This window comes from Phasianus colchicus, chromosome 4 (genome assembly GCF_987193195.1).
Source record: "Phasianus colchicus chromosome 4, bPhaCol1.hap1.1, whole genome shotgun sequence".
NCBI classification, from domain to species: Eukaryota; Metazoa; Chordata; class Aves; order Galliformes; family Phasianidae; genus Phasianus; species Phasianus colchicus.
This window is the reverse complement of record NC_143439.1, coordinates 13,838,940-13,859,257: the sequence shown is the minus strand read 5'-3', so window position 1 is coordinate 13,859,257 and position 20,318 is coordinate 13,838,940. Positions and strand designations below refer to the sequence as shown.

General features: G+C 48.0%; 1 protein-coding gene across 4 annotated transcripts in view; it reads left to right on the top strand.

Moving 5' to 3' along the window:
* The first annotated feature begins 10,587 nt into the window (after positions 1–10,587).
* PCDH10 (protocadherin 10) overlaps positions 10,588–20,318 on the top strand; it is a 38,510-nt gene continuing 28,779 nt past the window's right edge. For all 4 annotated transcript variants that reach the window (XM_031588794.2, XM_031588792.2, XM_090138662.1 and 1 more), the window contains exons 1-3: positions 10,588–14,247; positions 15,585–15,643; positions 16,203–16,309. In XM_031588794.2, coding sequence (XP_031444654.2) covers positions 11,644–14,247; positions 15,585–15,643; positions 16,203–16,309 — 2,770 coding nt within the window. In that variant the 5' untranslated portion in view covers positions 10,588–11,643. The remainder of the gene's footprint in view (positions 14,248–15,584; positions 15,644–16,202; positions 16,310–20,318) is intronic.

The following is a 20,318-nucleotide window of genomic DNA, read 5'->3' as shown; positions in this document are numbered from 1 at the left end:
GTTAAAAATTGGATATAGCGTCAAATTATAAACACAAAAAATATGATTCCAAAACATTTTAGCTAAAACATATGTTGGTTGGATACAGAACATTCCCAATTTCAGGCAAAACTTCTTCTGTTTGCAGAGGGTGCCAGAGAAAATAACTTTATATTGTTCCTGTAGGAGAAAAACAAACAAATACACACAATGCCACAGCCAAAGAATTGCTGTCCACTGGCTGACAAACACAGATTTGAAGGACAAACGAAGCAGTGTCTTATCTTACTCCAAATAAAAATCAGTGCAAAAAACCTCCAGCTATTTAAATGGCAAAAGAACAGATGCATAAGTTATGATGCTCTTATTGCTGGAAAGGTTAAACCATTTTGTAAATCTTTTTCTACCACTCTCACAAACTGAGAGCTGTTATTGCCTAACGTCACATTTGGTGACCAGATGGTACCGAGGAAACCTCCGTTCTAATTCAGAGGGATTTTAATACTTCTGCTGGGATTATTAGATCATTAATATGTGATTAGCATCTTCTATACATGAGTGGATAGATCATATATGTGATATCTGATCATCCAGCAAGAACAAGCTGGATCAAATTCAGGTTAATCGTATAATCACAGTTGTAGCATATTAGACAAATCAAGCGATACAGAACATCAGCTGACTTCTTCCAAGTTAAGACAGATATTATAAATGATCTAGCATAGAGTGGACAACCAGTAAACCTTGCCACTGCAAAATTAGCCTATCTAAATATTTTGAAGGCCTTTGAATGAGCCAAACACTTTTATATCAGGCCATAACTCTTTTGATGCAGCACAGGAACCTCTAACATTGCCCTTTTCAAACTGCCAAACCACACTGAGTTCCTACAAAAAGTTCTCAGACTTCTGCGTTTAGAACATCCAAAGCAGACATTTGTACTTGTGCTTCATTTCAGTAGGCAGACTTCTGGAAAACCCTTCTCACATTAGGCTCACACATGACAGTAAAGTGCAGTTCCTGTATAGAACCGTTTTTACTCACTGATCTAATGAAGTGTTTCACAGAGGAGAAATAATATTATACCCATCATGTCATTTATATAGAGAGAGGATTCAGACAGACATAGATAGATATAAAAAGACTGAGGCACAGAGTATTAAAGCAGTTCTTCCACATCACCACCACTACCAAAGCAACAGTACAAGCTGCAATCTTTGGTAATACATCAAATGTCTGTGTTTGCCTTTTCCTGAAAACATATAAGATCTGGAAGCTGCTTTATTACAGCAGTCACTTCTAGAAATATTCAGAACCAAATTCTTATACAGAAAGGTCATTTTGGCAGGAGGAAAAAAATGTGGTTACTTGTTTTTTTTCCTAGCCAAATGTTTTGTGATATTTCAGATTAGAATACCAATCAGATATTATCCTTCATGCTCCTCCAGAGACCACAACACAAAGTGGTTAAGAATATGTACCACCTATTGAAATTTAGAAGAGGAGCATTAATATTTAGAAATTTATGTACACAATTCTGTAGATAAAGGCTTTTGATAATGTGAAAATCTTCCAAATTCTGCCCTGTAAGCCTACAGTTACACTGCAAAATCAATGTATACAACTATTATTTGGCTTTTCTATCTTCGGCTGCAATAAGAGCAGCATTTCTGAAGCTATTTATTGGCACTTTGGTAATATCATAAAGGTTACTTCTTCCTTCCTAATTATGTTATGTTCCTTTCTGTGCTAAGCAAAACATGGCAAAGGGTCAAAAGTGTGTATCCCCCCCCTCCCCTCCTCCTTCCTCCCCCCTGGGAAACTGAGCGTTACAGTTTCTGTTCACCTTCAGATTCTTCTTAGAAACTACGGTCAGACTAAAACTGTGGGACACCAGTGCTCCCTGGGTCCCTACTGCCAGACATTACAGCTCCAGGGGAGAGCTGCAGACAACCTTCTAATCCCTTATTACAGATGAGACTTTCCCAATTAAAGCCTCTGATAGAACACAACTAGTAATGGTGATAAATCATTACAAAAATATTCCCACTCTGCACTTGACCCCACTGTTTGCAGGAAACAATTCACTTTTACTGTGTCCTGCAGTAACGGGAATCTGTGATAATCAATGAAAGCCTGCAAACTCCTGAATGCTCTTCAAAGCTAAGAAAATCCGGGCTTTCCTACAACATGTCCAAGAACTTCCCACTCTACACTAAATCACATTTACATGCTTCATTCTTCCCATTTCACTCTTCCCTCTATTTGAGTCTTTCCTGTCTCAGCCCCTTTTCCCTTCTTTTTCTGCATACCCTTTTGCTTTCATGCCCAGCTTGTGCAGAGCTATCACAGTGCCTGAGTTACATTTTCCTCCACCAAACTGTCTCCTGCTCTGTGTTCGGGGGACAAAGAATCCTGTCGCAACTGTACAGCAGTGCAAATTACTATGCAACAGTGCGCTGCATCGCTGCTTTTATGGGCAGAGCTCTTTGCATGGCATTACGCCGATTGCTTACAATCCAGCTGCTGCCTCCCCCAGCTGCAAAATGTGCAGGATCATCCCCTGGAAGCAACAGCTGCTGGGAGAGATGCTGGTGACACACTGGTATTTGGTAGCAGTATCCAAGCTCGGACAGTACTGAGCTTTGCCTGTGTGGAACTCCAAGAGGTTGCCCTTGACTCAAGGCAGGGTCCTCTGCTCCTGCTGAACTCCATGACAGCTGCGCTCCCCTCTCCTACGCACACGCATCTTGCAGCATCTTTCCAAGCTCAACATCAAGGTCTGTGTAATTACATATAAGCATATGTACAGGATTGTATATGCATGTGGTACTTCAAAAAGATTTGCATAGTAAAGCCTGCAAAACAAGAAAACGCCAGAATTAAAGGAAGCAGGTGTGATTCAGCAGCTTGCTTGTGGGCATATTATGAGACAGTCACATGTGGCTGCAAGCTGCTTTGGTGCTAATCATGCCAGCCCCCCGCACCCCATAAAGCTGCAATCACCCCCTCAACTCACCCCAGTGCTTTGTTAGCATTTGTGTCAAAATACATGTGGTGATAGTGCTGCAGCCCCTCCCAAAAGTGGGGAGCTGGGGCACACTTTGCATACATTAACACACAACAGCATAGGGCATGCAAGACATTTAATTGTAAGATCATCTTTTCCTACTTGGTGCTGCGTGCCTTGTGCCATGCTACTGTACCCAGAGAGGCTGAAGTCCTGCAGGCACCAGCCAGCTCAGATCCAACACCCGCAGCACTGCTCGTCGTGCTCACTGATCCAACAGAAGCTGTCCTGAAAAAGACCCTATCCCAGAACAGACCTCTGGTACTGTCTGAGTGCCTCACTCCAGTGAACAAATTGCAGGACCGCTGGGCAGCGGGGAGAGATCTTTTAATAGCAGACAGCCACAAAGCATAGGCACACGAGGAGCAGCAACACGAGCAATTTGAAAATCAAGCATTTATTATGCGTCTTTCATACTTAGGGAATAACATTTCCCCAGCGCTGCTGAGCGAGGCACAGCACTCGATGCCCCTCGCTGCGAGGTTCTGCTGAGCAGGGCACAGCCCTGGGGTGCCCAGGGATTGCTGCTGGCACAGCCGTGGTCATGCTTTGATTTCTTAATTGAAAAGCTGAGGCTGTAGCAACACCAGGCCCCAACACCCGCAACAGCAGACTGCAGACCGTTGAGATCTATAGCATGGGCTACTCCTACTTCACCTAATTAAGCGATAGCTAGCAGTTCTGAGCTCTTCTGAGAAGCTTTAAAGCCTGTTGATAAAAGGGGGAAAGGGAACGCTAGCAGTTTTAGTTAGATTGCAATAGCTCAGGATGATAAAAAGCCTGGTAGGGTATTTACCTACGTTATTATGGTCTAGTTGCTTTTGTTTTCACGTCTAATTTGTTTGTTTGTTTGTTTGTATTTAATTTTTCTCTTGCTACTTCTGTTGCGTTGATATGTTTTTAGTTATTTTTCTGTGCCTTAGCTCTCTTGACTTTCCTTTCCTTCCACTCTACATGTTTTTCTCTGTATGTGCCATTTTTTTTCCCTACTTTCTCCTGTTCCCTGCCACCAATGGAAGTAGTAAATGTGTGGATAAGTGTACACATGCTTTGAATCTATATCCAGCTCTGCACAACCCCAGAAATAATTACTTTGAGAAAAATGGTGTTCATCCTCCACAGCAATTGTGTGGAACTTATGAACTCACACAGCTGTTGTCATGCAGGCTGCCCTCTAAGCAGGAGTTGTGAGAGAATCTGTCTAGCATAGATTCTTCAAGGACCAGCTTATAAACTTCAGAGTGTGTAAACTGAAGCATTTTAAGGACTTCCCACTCTTATGCATCTTCCTGACGATGGCAAAAACCACTTGAGGACTCCATCTGCTAAGATTCGCTCTTCCAAAAAGAAGAGTGAATGGCAAAAGTTTTGAATCGAGCACTAGTTTTTTTTTCTTACATAGGCAAATAACATATCTTCCCTGGTTATTCTTATACATTTCTGACCAGCTGGAACTTCCTCAAGGTTGAAACATTGAAACGGGGTCCCTTCCATAGCACTATGGGAAGGCCAACCCTGCCCACCTGCAACTTAAAGATGAAAGGCAAGCAGCTGAGCGTATGGTCTAATGGGAAGATTCATATAGAAAAAATGCAGGCTTACCCACTGGTAGTGCATGTAGCTTCACATAGAATAGTTATAAAAATACAGATGTGCACTCTATTCTTGAGTGATTAAATAACTTTAACATCGCTTTCCCCATCTTACTTCTTTCCCTTCCTAGTCAGTATTATTATTACCTGTTGTGTAGCTGGCAAGGTTACTCAGGAAAGAATTATGCTGATGGCTATACATGCAGAAAACTGAGGCCTACGAATGTAAATGCTCCTGGGGAACCTGCTTCTTTGTATTTATTCTGTCAAGCATCATAGGTACAATATTATAAGGATAAGAATAAAATTTCTATGTTCTTAAATACTGCTTTCAAGCTGAACCTCAAAACAAGCCATACTTTAGTTCAAGGCTTGAACTTTCTTTTGAAAAGAAAATCAACAGAACAAGTTTCTTTATCATGAGTAGCTATATTTACCTACAACTTCAAGTGTATAATAAGAAGCTTAACAGTATCCCAAGCTACCGGAGCTTTTCACTGTACTTTTGTCCTCGTTTGCACCAGTAATCATTCAAGCTTAGCAGAATTTGTTAAATTCAAATACACGTCAACTGGATTCCCATAAACTTAAAAAAAAATAAATAAAATGAGTGCGGCTGATTGAGCCATAGCAGAGAGACAGGGATGTATACAGAAAATAGTGGCTTGATGATGCCTGCCTTGATAAAGGGGATAATGTTTTGATTCTCAGCTGATGCGATACCTGGTTTCTACCCATGGACTAAACTATATTTCTGAAAATTCTAGTTAAATGTTAGATAATTTGCCTTATTGAAGAATGTTGTAAGAAACATCTTTATCAGGTAAGTTAGATGCAGGGACATCGTCTCCCTCCTGCAAGTAAATAGATGAATTAAAAGGAGTATGTGCTTTAAACTGATTGCCTTCTGTAATGTTATTTCCATGGGTTTAGAGTGAACCTGTAATGCTACCATAAAAATAAATTCAATATAGTCAGATTTCCCATCATGTAGAGAACAGATAAAAAATAACACAACATGAGGCAAGCTTATAGGAATTGGACCCCATGTATCTTAGTTAGCATAAGCCAGTCATGCAGAAGTGAGTGCTCTGAAGTGACCAGGACTTCAGGTGCTCTGATATGGTTGCTCTAATAATGCCTGGTGACAGGAAAATGTTGAGAGTTTAACTATAGAATATCAGAGGGTTTTTTTGTTTTGTTTTGTTTTGTTTTTGTTTTTGTAGTTATCTCAACACAGGTTTAAATCAGCTAAGACCACGAGTCATTAAAGCAGGCTGGCATTATTTCTAATAGACATTATAATGAAACTGTTTGAAAGCTGGAGAAAGTGAGATAGGAGAAATGGACTATACCCACTTACTGCATCATGCTGAGCAGCCTCTTGCTGCTTGAGCTGTCACCTTGAAATCTGTACGAATGCTTAGGGACAAAGAAAAGGAGGCAGAAGCTGGCCTTAAATCCCTAAAGGATGCACCCAGTGCAACTCCATTCCGGACAGCAGTGTATCCACTATAATCCTTACAAAAACTCCCAGCACCTTCTGGAGATCAGATCTGATCACTGGCACAGTACAGAGTGTGTAATGGAGTATACTTTTTCTTCATTTATTAAAACAGCTGTCTAAGGTCATAAATACAACAAGTTGTTTTTATCACCGGGAGTCCTCCCATAAGCATAAGGATGATGATTAACATCGTAGCTCCAATTCTGCTTACATCTACAAGCTTGCAGCAGATGCTTGGCTCTGGTGTTGTTTAAAAGCCATCAGAGAATGTCTCGATTGCTGGTGACCTCTGTGAGAACTTTGGTGGCTGTGTATTGATCTGACCCAAGGAGAGCTCCTCAGGCAAACATGAAGGCAGGCTTTTTTATTGATTAGCCAAATGGGGTAGCCTTCCTGTTTTGTCTCCTCATTGGCAATTAAGAAAGAAATCCATTGAGGGAGTGGTGGCAGTGAACCTTTCCCTCTGACACAAATAACCTTAATCAGGCCTCTTAGTTAATTTCTGAAATTGTGCAGTATCGACCTCTGTTTGAAGCAGAATTTTCATCCTATGGCCCTTTCAGTAACACATACACATCTTCCAGTTAGCAGAGCAGGCTTTTTCAAATGGTGACATCTTTTAGATCTTATTTACAGTCCTAATCACATCATTGATTCCAGTAATCTTTCTGGCACTAAGAGCTGTTATTAATTCTCTCAAAGGGGTCCTGGGTGGGGTTTGTATATATTTTTTAAAACCCAGATAATTCAAATTCCACCAAGCAACAGCAATCTAAGATTAGGGGTAGAAGAGAGAAGAGGGGGGAAAATCCACTATTCTCAGTGTTTTTAACACACAGACAGTAAAGAGGCCACAATGTTTCTCAGACAAAGGCCAATACCTGAAATTCGTTTTGGTAACTGAAATAAACAGTTGGGAGCAGCATTCTACTCCCCAAACCATGTTAGGAAAGCATTTGCTGAATCCAAAATACAGCACTTGGGTATTTCTGACCTATGTGACTCTTTCTGTTTTAAAACAACTGAAATACTGCAATTGGGTAATGAAAAATAATCGGTTAACCCCCAAATGAGCACAAAAATCCTCTACCTCATCTTCCCCAACTCTGTTTTAAACCAATTCAAACAAGTGCAGGTCTTGTTTGTCCTTAGTGTCGAGATTTTAGCCTAGGGACCACTGAAATAATTGGGAATATTCATTGCTCGTGTCGCTATGACTTCATCAATCACTGCCCTGTGTTGAAGGGCAAGAGAATGCGGCTACGAGGCTGGAAGCCTTGGGCTTGGGGCACTGTAATGAAGCTGAATCTGGGGCTCAGCCACCCCGTGAGTGACAGCTATTCTCACCCCTTGTACACATGCACTCATCTTTTCATGCTGCTTTACTCCCAGTGTGCATGAGTTAAATGAGAAGTTTCTTCTCTTTAAGAAATTCAGTGCAAGGAGATGCTAGCAAAGTCCTGGTTGAGCAAGAGCATTATTTATTTTATGTTCTCCTCACGAGAAAAATGCCCCCCCTGGCAGCCACAGCAGTTGGAGTGCCAAGGAGGCACCTGAGGATGCTGGCAGAGAGCAGGGCTTCCCAAGGTGCTACTATCCCTGCCTGCACCACAGGTATACAAACCTGATGCCATCTATTTACATCTCTGGACCGCAGCATGGGGTGAAGCGTGGCGATACGAGAGATATCTCTTCATTTGGTAAAGTAACTGCCAAATTAAGCGATGACAGATAGAAAAGCTGAAAGCCGCGGTGCCAGAGGTCCGGTGGCAGCCGTCTGTGTTAGCGATGGGTAAACACACAAACCTCGGCCGGTGCCTGCAGCAGATACGCACCCAGTTTAAAGATAGCCCTCTGAATTTTCATTTAATCAATACCCCCTATCGAAGAGAGCGGCGTAGAGCATTAGAACTAAAGCAGTGTTATTAGAAAATGATATACTGCACATTAGGATGTATAATTCACGTCGCCTTCATTTGCTCAGACCGTCGCGAAAATCCATAAATCATTTTCTCGTTCATGTTATCGCCCAAATGCAATTTGTCATTCCGCATTAGAGGGCTGCCTCAGATCAACGGCGCTTTTAATTCACCGCTCGGGGTTTAACACGGCGCAGCCCGACGAGCCACCAGCGGAGCGCACCCACAAAATGGAGGCGCCCGGGGAGCGGGCGGGGGTCTGAGCGCCGAGCCGCGGCCCCGCCCGGAGCCCCGCGGCAGCGCCCACTGGGGGCGGCGGGACCGGGACGGCTCGCACCGCGCATAGAGGCATAGATATGCATCTATCCGCGTTCCCGTGCGGGTTCTGCCCCGAGCATCGTGCCCTGCCGGCCGCCCTCACCTCGGCCGCCCCGCCGCTCCTCGGTCCCGATTTCCTCGACGGCCGCTGCCGGTCGAGTCCCGCCGCCCCCGCCCCACGCGTAGGTGACGCCCGGCCGCAGGGTGCCGGGGGCTCCGAGCCGCTCCCCCGTCTGCGGCTGCTGAGCGGCGGCCCCGCACCGCCCGCCCGCAGTCGCCGGCTTTTCCCGAGGAAAACCAATGTACGGCAAACGCCGGCCGGGGCTGCGGGGGCAGCGCGGCGCTCGGGGGCGCACCGCACCGACGGTTCCCCGCTCCCGGCCGCTGCCTTTCCGCACCCGCTTCACGCGGCCCCTTCATCACCGCGGGCCTGGAGTAGCGGCCGGCGCGGGGCCGCGCCTGACTGTCGGTAGAGCGACGTGCATCCCCCGCCCGCAGCGGGCAGGGAGGGGACGGGGCGAAGCGCCGCGGGGAACGAGAGGCCGAGCCCTCCGCTTCCCCCCGCGGGGCCGGCGGGCGGGGCTGGGAGGCGCAGTGCGGCGCTGCCGCCGCTGGGGGGCGCCCGACGCCCGCGATTGCGGCCGGGCCGGCGGCGGCGCGGGGGCGGCCGCTGGCCGCTGGGAGGGCTCCGCCAACGGCCGTCGCGCAGGACGCGGAGCCCTCCGCCCCCAACGCGCTGAGCCCCGCGGGAACCCGGAGGCCGTGAGCGGCTGTCATCGCCCCGCGCGTCCCGCTGCCAACCGCCGCGTCCTCGCGCCGGGCGTGACGCCGGGGTCGCGCAGCTGCCGGCGGCTGCTCTGACCGCGGCTCGCCTCCACGCGGCCCCATCGCTCCCCAGGGCGGCGGGGATGCGTCTGCTGTGCGGGGAGCGACGCGTTGCTGCGCGACCGCAACGGAAAGTGCGGAGAACAGCAGAGTGTGCGCGGAGAGCGCTCGCTGCCCGGCTGGGTCGGGGTCACCGCTCTGCGGTGCAGAAGCCGTTCCCACCTGCTGCGTGATGTCCTTTAGAAACAATAAAATAACATTTTTTGGGGGGGAGAGGGGGGGAAGTTATATTTAATCTTCTGTTCTCTTTTGTTATTTTGTAACGTTACAAGAGGTAACTTGAGCTGTACAAAACGCACGGTCCGGACCGTAACGGAACCCGTCAGGGCCGCCAGCACCGCCCCGCTCTGCCTCCTGCCCTCTGCCCGAACCCGGGCAGCCTCCGGTGGAAGGAGTGAGTTTATTTGGCGCTGTCTGGGTGCCAGGAGGAGGGCTGTGAGCCTTGGAGCACAGAACCGGAGCGTTCCCGTCCCGAGCCCTCGGCGGAATCCACGCAGCGGCACCGGGGAACGCCGAGGACAGCGCTGCCTGGGATGGAGCCCCTCGCTGGGAAACGAGCACATCGCAGCTCTCGGTTCGCCGCTTCTCGCTGCCCTACCGCGCACACGCAGAGCGAGGCGCTGCCCTTTCCCTGTGAGGCACGGGGCTCCTTTCCATCCCACCCGCACCCGTTTCTGTTCCGCGAGGGGAAATTCCAAAGATAAAGCGGGGGAAAAAGGCACGGAGCCGTGGCACCAGGGGTTGGACGGAGCTGGAAACACAGCGCGGATGGAAGGAAAGTCGCGCTTTTTCCACTGTCACACAAACTAATTAACTAAGGCAGCCCAAGGGGAGGGGAGGAGGGAGGAATTTTCTCAAGTTTCCCTTTGTTTACGGTTTTTCTAACAACGCTGCCGCGCTCGGTCTGGGAAAGGAAAGTTGGTGGCTGGTGGAAACTCCCTCTCTAAGGAGATGGCTGTTTACCATTAGCCGTGTGTGCGCGCTGATGACGAGCAGTGATTTCCCTTACTGCGCCAGGGGAATAGCTGCCTAGTTAGATAGATAGATGGATGGATAGATAGATAGATAGATAGATAGCTGCCTGCTTGCCTGCTCGTCCGTCCGCCCGCGCTGCCCGCCCTGTCTCCACTGCCTGCCTGCCTGCCTACGCTGCCCGCTTTGCCTGCGCTGCTTCGCCTGCCTGCCTGCCCGCCTCTGATGCAGCCAACCTGACGTGCAGCGCGGCCAATAGGGTGCCGCCCCCGGGGGCGTTGCTACCAGCCGATTGGTTGGCAGGAGCCGAGCGCTGCGCAAAAACAGCAAAGCCGAGCGCTCTGGGCTCAGAAACTGCCGGCAGAGATCAGAGGAGCGGAGCCGGGCTGGAGCCGGGACGGGAGGAGAGCGGCGGCGGCGGCGGCGGCAGCAGCAGCAGCAGCAGCAGCAGCAGCAGCAGCAGCAAGCAAAGAGAGGGGGTTAGGCGCAAAAGCAGCAAGAGAGGAGAGGAGAAAAAAAAAAAAAAAAAGCAAAACTGATCGGCACGTCCATAAAGCGCAGAGTGATGATGATGAACGTAATAATAGCAATAAAAGAAGAAAATGAAAGACTGTTGACAGAAGAGAGAAAAATCTAAGATCTTGAAATAAAAAGAGGAAATCCCAGAGAAATCAGGGAATGAAAGTTTGGGTAGAGAAGCTGCTCTCTGCCGTTTTTGATATCAAACGTTTTTGCGGGTTATAATTTTTTTTTTTTTTTTTTTTTTTTTTTTTTTTAATTTCGTGATTTTCTGCCTTTTTCTCGCCTCCGAAGAGGGCATGTCCACCGGCTCCGCCAGCAGCTTCTCCCCCTCCGGCTCCCACCAGGAAGACAAACCGAGGACAATCCTGAAATACAAAAATTTCTTCCCTGGGATTTGCTGCTGCTGCCGCTGTTGCTGCCGCGGTGCAGTGCCAAGACTCTCGGAATAAATAAAAGCGGGCTACTGTGTGTCTGTAGATGCGGGCAGCTAATAGCTATTATTAGTTGGCCATTGATTTCGAAGATCACAGATGAAGTGGGGACGCCTTTCTTCTTCATTTGGTCAGCGTGTGAAACAATAATACTCGTAACAAATAGGGGGGAGATGGGGGTGAAAAAAATCTTGACATGATTCAGAAGAAATAATACCTAGCGCACTCCCCCCTAAGCCGGAGCCCCCCTTCCTTCCCCCTCCCCGCTCCCTCTCTCGCCACACGCTCGCAGGCGCGGACACACACACACACACAGAGTCGCGCACACACATCCACACACAGGCGCACGCACTGTGCTGTGTGCTTTCGGAGGAGGAGGTGGTGGAGGCTTTTGGAAAAGGAGGAAGAGGTGGCGTTGGGGAGGGGGGGATCTCTTTCCCCGTTGGAGATGATCGTGCTATTCCTCTTTGCCTCGCTCTGGATGCTGGAGGGGGCCCTCGGCCAGCTCCATTACACGGTGCAGGAAGAACAGGAGCATGGCACGTTCGTGGGGAATATCGCCGAAGACCTGGGCTTGGACATTACAAAACTTTCGGCTCGCCGCTTCCAGACGGCGTCCAACTCCCGCAGCCCTTACCTGGAGCTCAACCTGGAAACCGGGGTGCTCTACGTGAACGAGAAGATCGACCGCGAGCAGATCTGCAAGCAGAGCCCCTCCTGCTTGCTGCACCTGGAGGTCTTCCTGGAGAACCCCCTTGAGCTGTTCCGGGTGGAGATCGAGGTGCTGGACATCAACGACAACCCACCCTCCTTTCCCGAGCCCGACCTCACCGTGGAGATCTCGGAGAGCGCCACGCCGGGCACCCGCTTCCCCCTGGAGAGCGCCTTCGACCCCGACGTGGGCACCAACTCTCTGCGCACCTACGAGATCACTCCCAACAGCTACTTCTCACTCGACGTGCAGACGCAGGGCGACGGCAACCGCTTCGCCGAGCTGGTGCTGGACAAGCCGCTGGACCGCGAGCAGCAGGCGGTGCACCGCTACGTGCTGACCGCTGTGGACGGCGGGCAGCCCCAGCAGCGCACCGGTACCGCCCTGCTCACCATCAGGGTGCTGGACTCCAACGACAACGTCCCCGCCTTCGAGCAGCCCGTCTATACCGTGTCGCTGCCGGAGGACTCGCCGCCGGGCACGTTGGTGCTGCAGCTCAACGCCAGCGACCCCGACGAGGGGCAGAACGGCGAGGTCATCTACTCCTTCAGCAGCCACATATCGGCCCGCGCACGGGAGCTCTTCGGCATCGCGCCGCGCACTGGGCGCCTGGAGGTAAGCGGCGAGCTGGACTACGAGGAGAGCAGCGTGTACCAGGTGTACGTGCAAGCGAAGGACCTGGGGCCCAACGCCGTACCGGCGCACTGTAAGGTGCTGGTGCGGGTGCTGGACGCCAACGACAACGCGCCCGAGATCAGCTTCTCCACCGTGAAGGAGGCGGTGAGCGAAGCGGCGGCGCCGGGCACCGTGGTGGCCCTCTTCAGCGTCTCGGACCGCGACTCGGAGGAGAACGGGCAGGTGCAGTGCGAGCTGCTGCAGGGCGACGCGCCCTTCCGCCTCAAGAGCTCGTTCAAAAACTACTACACCATCGTCACCGAGGGGCCGCTGGACCGCGAGCAGCCGGGAGGCGACGCCTACACGCTGACGGTGGTGGCTCGGGACCGCGGCGAACCGCCGCTCAGCACCAGCAAGTCCATCCAGGTGCGGGTGAGCGACGTGAACGACAACGCTCCGCGCTTCAGCCAGCCCGTCTACCAGGTGTACGTGAGCGAGAACAACGTGCCCGGCGCCTACATCTACGCCGTCAGCGCCACCGACCGGGACCAGGGCGCCAACGCCCAGCTCGCCTACTCCATCCTTGAGAGCCAGATCCAGGGCATGTCCGTCTTCACCTACGTCTCCATCAACTCCGAGAACGGCTTCCTCTACGCGCTCCGCTCCTTCGACTACGAGCAGCTCAAGGAGTTCAGCTTCCAAGTGGAGGCTCGCGACGCCGGCGAGGAGCCGCAGCCGCTGGCCGGCAACGCCACCGTCAATATCATCGTCGTGGACCAAAACGACAACGCTCCCGCCATCGTCAGTCCGCTGCCCGGCCGCAACGGCACCCCGGCGCGGGAGGTGCTGCCGCGCGGCGCCGAGCCGGGCTACCTGGTCAGCCGCGTGGCGGCGGTGGACGCCGACGACGGCGACAACGCCCGCCTCACCTACAGCATCGTGCGGGGCAACGAGGCCAGCCTCTTCCGCATGGACTGGCGAACGGGCGAGCTGCGTACGGCGCGCAGGGTGCCGGCCAAGCGCGACCCTCAGCGGCCCTACGAGCTGGTGGTCGAGGTGCGCGACCACGGGCAGCCGCCGCTCTCCTCCACCGCCGCCATTCAGGTGGTGCTGGTGGACGGCGCGGCCGAGCGGCCTGGCGGCGGCGGCGGCGGAGGAGCGCTGGGTGCGGGGGTGGGCGCGGGGGGCGGCGGAGGTGGCGGAGAGCATCGGCCCAGCCGCTCCGGGGGGGACACCTCGCTCGACCTCACCCTCATCCTCATCATCGCCCTGGGCTCCGTCTCGTTCATCTTCCTGCTGGCCATGATCGTGCTGGCCGTGCGCTGCCAGAAGGAGAAGAAGCTCAACATCTACACCTGCCTGGCCAGCGACTGCTGCCTGGGCTGCTGCTGCTGCTGCCCCTGCTGCAGCCGCCAAGCGCGGGCCCGCAAGAAGAAACTCAGCAAGTCGGACATCATGCTGGTGCAGAGCTCCAACGCGCCCAGCAACCCGGCGCAGGTGCCGGTGGAGGAGTCGGGCAGCTTCGGCTCCCACCACCACAACCAGAACTACTGCTACCAGGTCTGCCTCACTCCCGAGTCCGCCAAGACCGACCTGATGTTCCTCAAACCCTGCAGCCCCTCCCGCAGCACCGACGCCGAACACAACCCTTGCGGGGCCATCGTGACCGGCTACGCCGACCAGCAGCCCGACATCATCTCCAACGGCAGCATCCTGTCCAGCGAGGTAAGGCCGGGCCGCGCGCCAAGCCCTTGGTGGCCTTTGGGGGACCCTCGGGCACCGGCCGCACCGCTACCCCGCGCCGCTGCGCTCCCGCGTCGGCCAACGAAGCCGCTGCCCGGCGGGGAAGGCGCTTCGCCCGCCTCCCCGTTCTGATTCACCTGCCGGCTGCAGGAGTGGGAGGGGTGAGGGCTGGGAGCCCCCGCACCGAAGGGCGGCTCGGTCGGGCCGGCCCCCGCCCCTTTAGAGCAGCGCTGGGGCTCTCCGAGCCATTGGCTGCAAGCGCTTCTGAGTTTCTTAAAACTGCGCTTTCCTCCCACGCCTCCTCCCCCAGCACTCCCCCCTGGAACCTTAGCATGTGCGAGAAAGGCTATGGGGGAACCCCCTTCTGGGAGTGTGAAAATCTCTGCAGTTAGCAGGAGCTTTAATTAATGTGTGAATTAGGGCCTATTAATTGACTCTTCTTTCCTCTCTTGCTTTGTAACTCAAAGCCTTGTTTGCAAAGAAAAGCATCTTGAAAGACTTGCCATGAAATTATACTCAGAGATTTACAGTTTCCTCTCGTTAAACACGTTGTCTATGTTGTGTTGCCCAGTGTGTAGAGAATTTCTGTCCCAGCATATGGCTGTCATAATGCTCTCCTGTTAATCATTTTCTCTGTGTTAGCTCCTACATGCTATTGGTGGCTCTCTGCTTGTGTGCTGCGGGAAACAAAACTCTCTTAATGTGGATACTGAAACCTGAACTCTGTCCAGGCTGGCTGACGCGGTTTGCATGATATTTTCTAAAGCTGGACTAAGTTCTGCAGTGCAGTGTCTCGTATTGGCTTTTAACATTGACTTTCCCTCAAAATGTCTGTAAAGCTCTTCCTTCTGTTGCTGTTCTGAGGAGTCAAGGCCGTCTTGATGTATTTTCTTCCTTAGTGTGCAATAACGATATTGTCTCTCCCTATTTTTATACACTGGAATTGAAAATGGGCTGAAAATCAGATTACAATAAGTTTTGTCTCAGAGCAAGTGATACACAACTCTAGAAATAGTTTGGCTGATTTTTGTGGGAGTCCTTGTGATGCTTGACAGCATGCACTGTGAGAAAACGTGTCAGAATCTCATCCCAAAGAACTTGGGGGGAAAAAAATCCCTCACACTTTCCCATGTGTGTGAAGAAGAGTATTTGGCTGTTTTTATTTCTTCATACATCCCAGAAATAGATTGTGTAGGCCTACTTGCAGCTAAACATTACCATTTACAGTGAATATGAAGAGCTGCTCTTGTGCGTTTTCTGATGTTGGTTACAGAAATACCAAGTGTTCAAATATTTCTCAATATATTTTTTTCTCCTAGACGAAACATCAGCGTGCTGAGCTCAGTTATCTAGTTGACAGACCCCGACGGGTAAACAGGTATGAGCTCCTTAGTCATGTTTTCATAATGCATGCTTTAGCAAGTGTGAATGTGATGCAGAAATGTGTTCACTGCAGATGTAAAACAGTAGCAAAGCAGTGGGAAAATGGATGTATGTAGACATATGAAATAAAACGCTGTCAAGTAAATGAGTACGAATTACTGCTTTTTTGAATTGGTTTCAAAGTCATCTGAAAAGAAAACAAAATCTCATGTTTTATTAGTCTAAAACATCCTTTAAATACTTGTGAATCCTTCCATAGAGTCTTCCTTATAACATTGGCCTCTCTAAGTCAAAGTTTTGCCATCCAGCTTACATCAGTGATGCCCAATTTATACCAATTACATGAAAAACAGAGTGGCAATGCCTGCTTGGGCTAGGCTACCCATGTCTGAAAAAGAAGTTTTGTTCACGGTGGACAGAGCTGTGCTGCTCTGCAGTGGTACAAGGCAGGGGTGAGTGACTGCAGCACCTTGTTTGGCCATGTGATGGCAGAAGAATGTTTTACGAGTTCCTCTTTAATGTTTATTCTAATGTAAAGATGTTTCTGTGTCTAGTTCTGCATTCCAGGAAGCAGACATAGTAAGCTCTAAGGACAGTGGTCATGGAGACAGTGAGCAAGGAGACAGTGATCATGATGCCACTAATCGAGGTCAATCCTCTGGTAAGTCTGATAAGAAAGTGGAAATAGTCGATCTGTAAGTAGGGAGACTGGAAGGAAGAGTAACCTGTAGGAATGTAAAACATGAGTGGCACAAAATCATGTGAGCATATTGCATGGAAGGCTGGGTTGAGGTCAGCTTGCCATTATGGTGATCTAAACAAGGAGACAATTTTGAACACTGTGTATTCAAGGGGCAGAACTTAATTCTTTTGATCTTGGGGGTTTGGGGTGTGTTATTCTATGTCACTGGCTGTAGCAAAACTTCCTGCCTGTAAAAACAAAGTTCTTGTACATTTTATTATGGGTTGTTTTTTGTTTTTTGGGTTTTTTTCCCCTCAACTGTAGATTTCAATGCACTAGGCAACTCTGTTTAGTAGGCACTTCAGCTGGCATGGCAGCGTGAAGTGCAAGGGGAGTTCCCAGGGGAAAGAATGAACCAGCTGACTGAATGACAGCCAGACTCTGAGGATTTTTGCTCAGAGAAACTGGAGACACATTGGGTGTTCTGAATGTGTAATACCTTAGCATTTTTAGAGGACTGTTTTTTAATTCAAATTAATGAACCGTATAATATAAGTGATCTCCATGCTAATAAGGCCAGAGTATTCTTAAATACATTTCTTTCAATCCATACAAAGGAAATAAATGCTTTAAGAGATAATAATACAGCTGTGATTTGAACCATTTAGAAACTGTGTGTATTGCAGTGTTATTCCCGCGTGTATAGCTTGCTGTCTTTGCTCTCTTACTGTCAGATTTCCTTTGAAAGGGAAGTTTTTTGTTCAGAGCCTATGTACTGGAATTCATTCTTGCCCCCACACTGCATTTTGGCTACAAATGCTTTTCCTTTCCTCCCTACTGCAGCTTCCAAAGGTCTGGTATGTGTTGATTCAGTGATTCAATACAGTGATTCTTTCCCCTTATTTCTTCTATTCTCTGTCATGTGTCAGGATTTGCTACCAATATGTCATACAAAATACTGCCTGAGTTTCTCCAGTTTTCCTGTTTTTATTTATCTTTTTTGTTGGTGGTGGTGTTTTGTTTTTTCCTGACCCCTGTCTTAAAGATTTCAGGGCAAGGAACTCAGTGCTGTCATAGCAGTGCAGCATCTCCTGCATGTTAGTATCCTCTATTTTCCTTCTGCTATAGTCACTGTTCCCTTAATGATGGGAAACCCAGGAACCAGGGGGAAGAGGAGGCTGCTACAGGGCCCCTTTATATTGCTGCAAGTCATTAATATGCAGACCTAATGAGACTGAGAAGAGCCAAGAGTCTCCGGAGCTCCCTGCTTCTTGCAGGGCTTCATGCTAAATGAACAGAGTGCCTATTTTGTGTCTGGGAACCTGACAACAAACCATGTCTTGCCAGAAGTTTACATCTGAACACAGAGCCTCTTTCATTTTTGGCCTATATATGGCGTATGATTTATTGTTGTCTTAAAAAGCCATGCATTTAGCCTTCCCCACCCATTCTTTTGCACTGTTTCTGATACAGCAACCAGCTACTCCATGATAAAAAACTCCCTCTCCTCCTGCCCTCCCTGCATTCCATTTCTTTTTTCTTTTACGCATTTTACTGCAGCAGTCATCTCAATGAAATTTTCAATCAGTTTAGTCCCTCAACATAATGAACCATAATAACCAAACAGGAGAGAAAAGTACAAACATCTGCAGAAGGGATTGGATTTGACTGATGGTGGGAATATAATCATACAGTTGCACATCAACTGAAAGCTATTTTCTTTTAGTTCCATCCAGTACTGTTATTGTTGTGCCTCTGCTCTTTATTCTTTCTTCCAATTTTACAAGTAGTCTGTCTCAGATATGAACACTGCAACTATTGTCAGACTTGACATTTATTTCCTAAATGGCCAAATTCCTTATTTTTATTACTCCCATTTTACTAAATAGGGAGGAAAAAAAACTATATTTGCAAAATAACTTTAAATCATTTAAGATTATGGTGTGATTTATGAACTGTAACTTAAACGGTGAATACATATGAAGCAATGAAAGCTGACAGTCTTAGGCTGCTCACAATTAATAGTTTTAACTGAAACCTCAAATGTACAGAATTTCCAATTTAATATATTGGTGCTGTGCTTTTGGAGTAATTAGCATGAGGAATTTATAGAGTGCTGGTTCCAAGTAAATATTTAAATACAACCATCTGAAGAAACTGCTCTTATTTTCTATCAGCGTGTGATATAGTTTTTCTGTAAGTTTTGAGCTAAACTGTGCTGTCATGATTCAAAGAATGTGCCCTTTGACGTATGTGATGGCAAGATATTTTGATATCAAGACTTCAGTCTTGCTATTAGCTTTTAGTGATTAATGTTATTTAAAAAAAAAAAGCATACATCTTGTTTGATCTTGAATGTCTAGAGAAAATGTCTGAGGGAATCCCTTCTCAGTTTTTCAGTCATTGCTGTATAATCAATTCTATCTAAATTATTAAAAGAAAACACAGTTGTTGATAATTTTTTAAGTCACTAATACCATACAGAATAATGTTTGTTCTCAAAAGCGGTGTATATTCTTATCTGAAAATGTTTAGTTGGCAAGACCCATCAAACAATATAACTTCCTACCAATTTTTATTCAGCAATGTTTTAATCTCAAAACAAACTTTTCATCTCCTGTGCACTACTTCTGTTATTGTTACCAACGGACAGTCCTGTGGCATACACGTAGCTATTCCATAGTAGTCATTGCTAGGCAAGCTGACTGTCAAAAGCATGATGAATTATTAGCTGGAAAGGTAAACATGCAGGATGGAAATCTATCACAGTGTCATAGATGACTCTTACAAAATTATTGACAGAAATTCTGCACTAAGCTGATCTCTGTGTCATAAAATGCCCTATTATGTTTTGAAATAAGATTCTAGGTCACCTTTTGGCAGAGGATGTTTTCTTGATAGTGATTTAATCATGATTTAAAATGTTCTGAATGCTTGTAAGGGATTCATACTGTTCCCATCAAGGTAGCACTTGAATGCATTAATACTATCTACATTCTCAGCTACCTTCATATCCATGAACTAGGACAGGACTGTCGTCTGTGTTTAGCAGAGAATGCCATGTAATGGGATATTAAAAAATGGTCAAGAACCTCATTTTTCTGGTTTGAATAATCATTTCATTTAGGTAGGGTAAGAATCTGAGCTTGCTGGGGGGAAAAAAAATGGCTTTCCTAGGGTCATGCAACAAGTTTTGGCTACTGGAGTAAAGGTTTCTCTAACTCCAAATGAGTGTGCTAATTACTTGTGCTCTTCTTTTCTACCTGAAAATTGTTGAGACAAAAGCAGTTATTTTGTTGTGGAACAAATGCAACTAATGCAACACTGCTACCTATTATTAACACACAGTATTTCAATCGTGTTCTGTAGGAGTCATTTCTAAGCTTGAGGTTAGTTTATTTCCCATGGTTGATTAAATTCTTGGCCTCCCATGTGAAATTGCCGACTTGGGTGCCAATTAGTACTCTCTGTGTGTATGTTTAAATTGTGTGATTAGACACCTGTCCTGTAAGATCTGGACTTTTGCCATCAATTTATTTCGTTTGGTTGGTCAGTAGCTACTCAGCTTTCTCACATCAGACACACTGAGTTCTTTACAGTATTACCTTCATTTCCTTATTTTCACTGAATAGGCATGATCTCTGAGGTATACTTCAGGAAGGAATATCCAAGATGAGAAGCTAAGTATAGATTCTGTACGTTATGTATTAGGAAATGCATCAACTTTTTTTTTTTTTTTTTTTTTAACCATCTACTCAGTAGATAGTACTGCTCTGGGCAGTATGCATTGGTGATTGCCTGAGATCTGAAATCAGATCTCTGTTATTGAACTTTATGAAGAGAATTTTTAGGGGTCTAATGCAAGGACACAGAGTGAAACTTTAGCTCACACCTTTTCTGTCTAGACTTAGTAAACCTCGAGAGGGTTAGTAGGCATTACTGCTAGGATGTAGAATAGCTATGGTATTTCATTTTTCATGGAAACAAG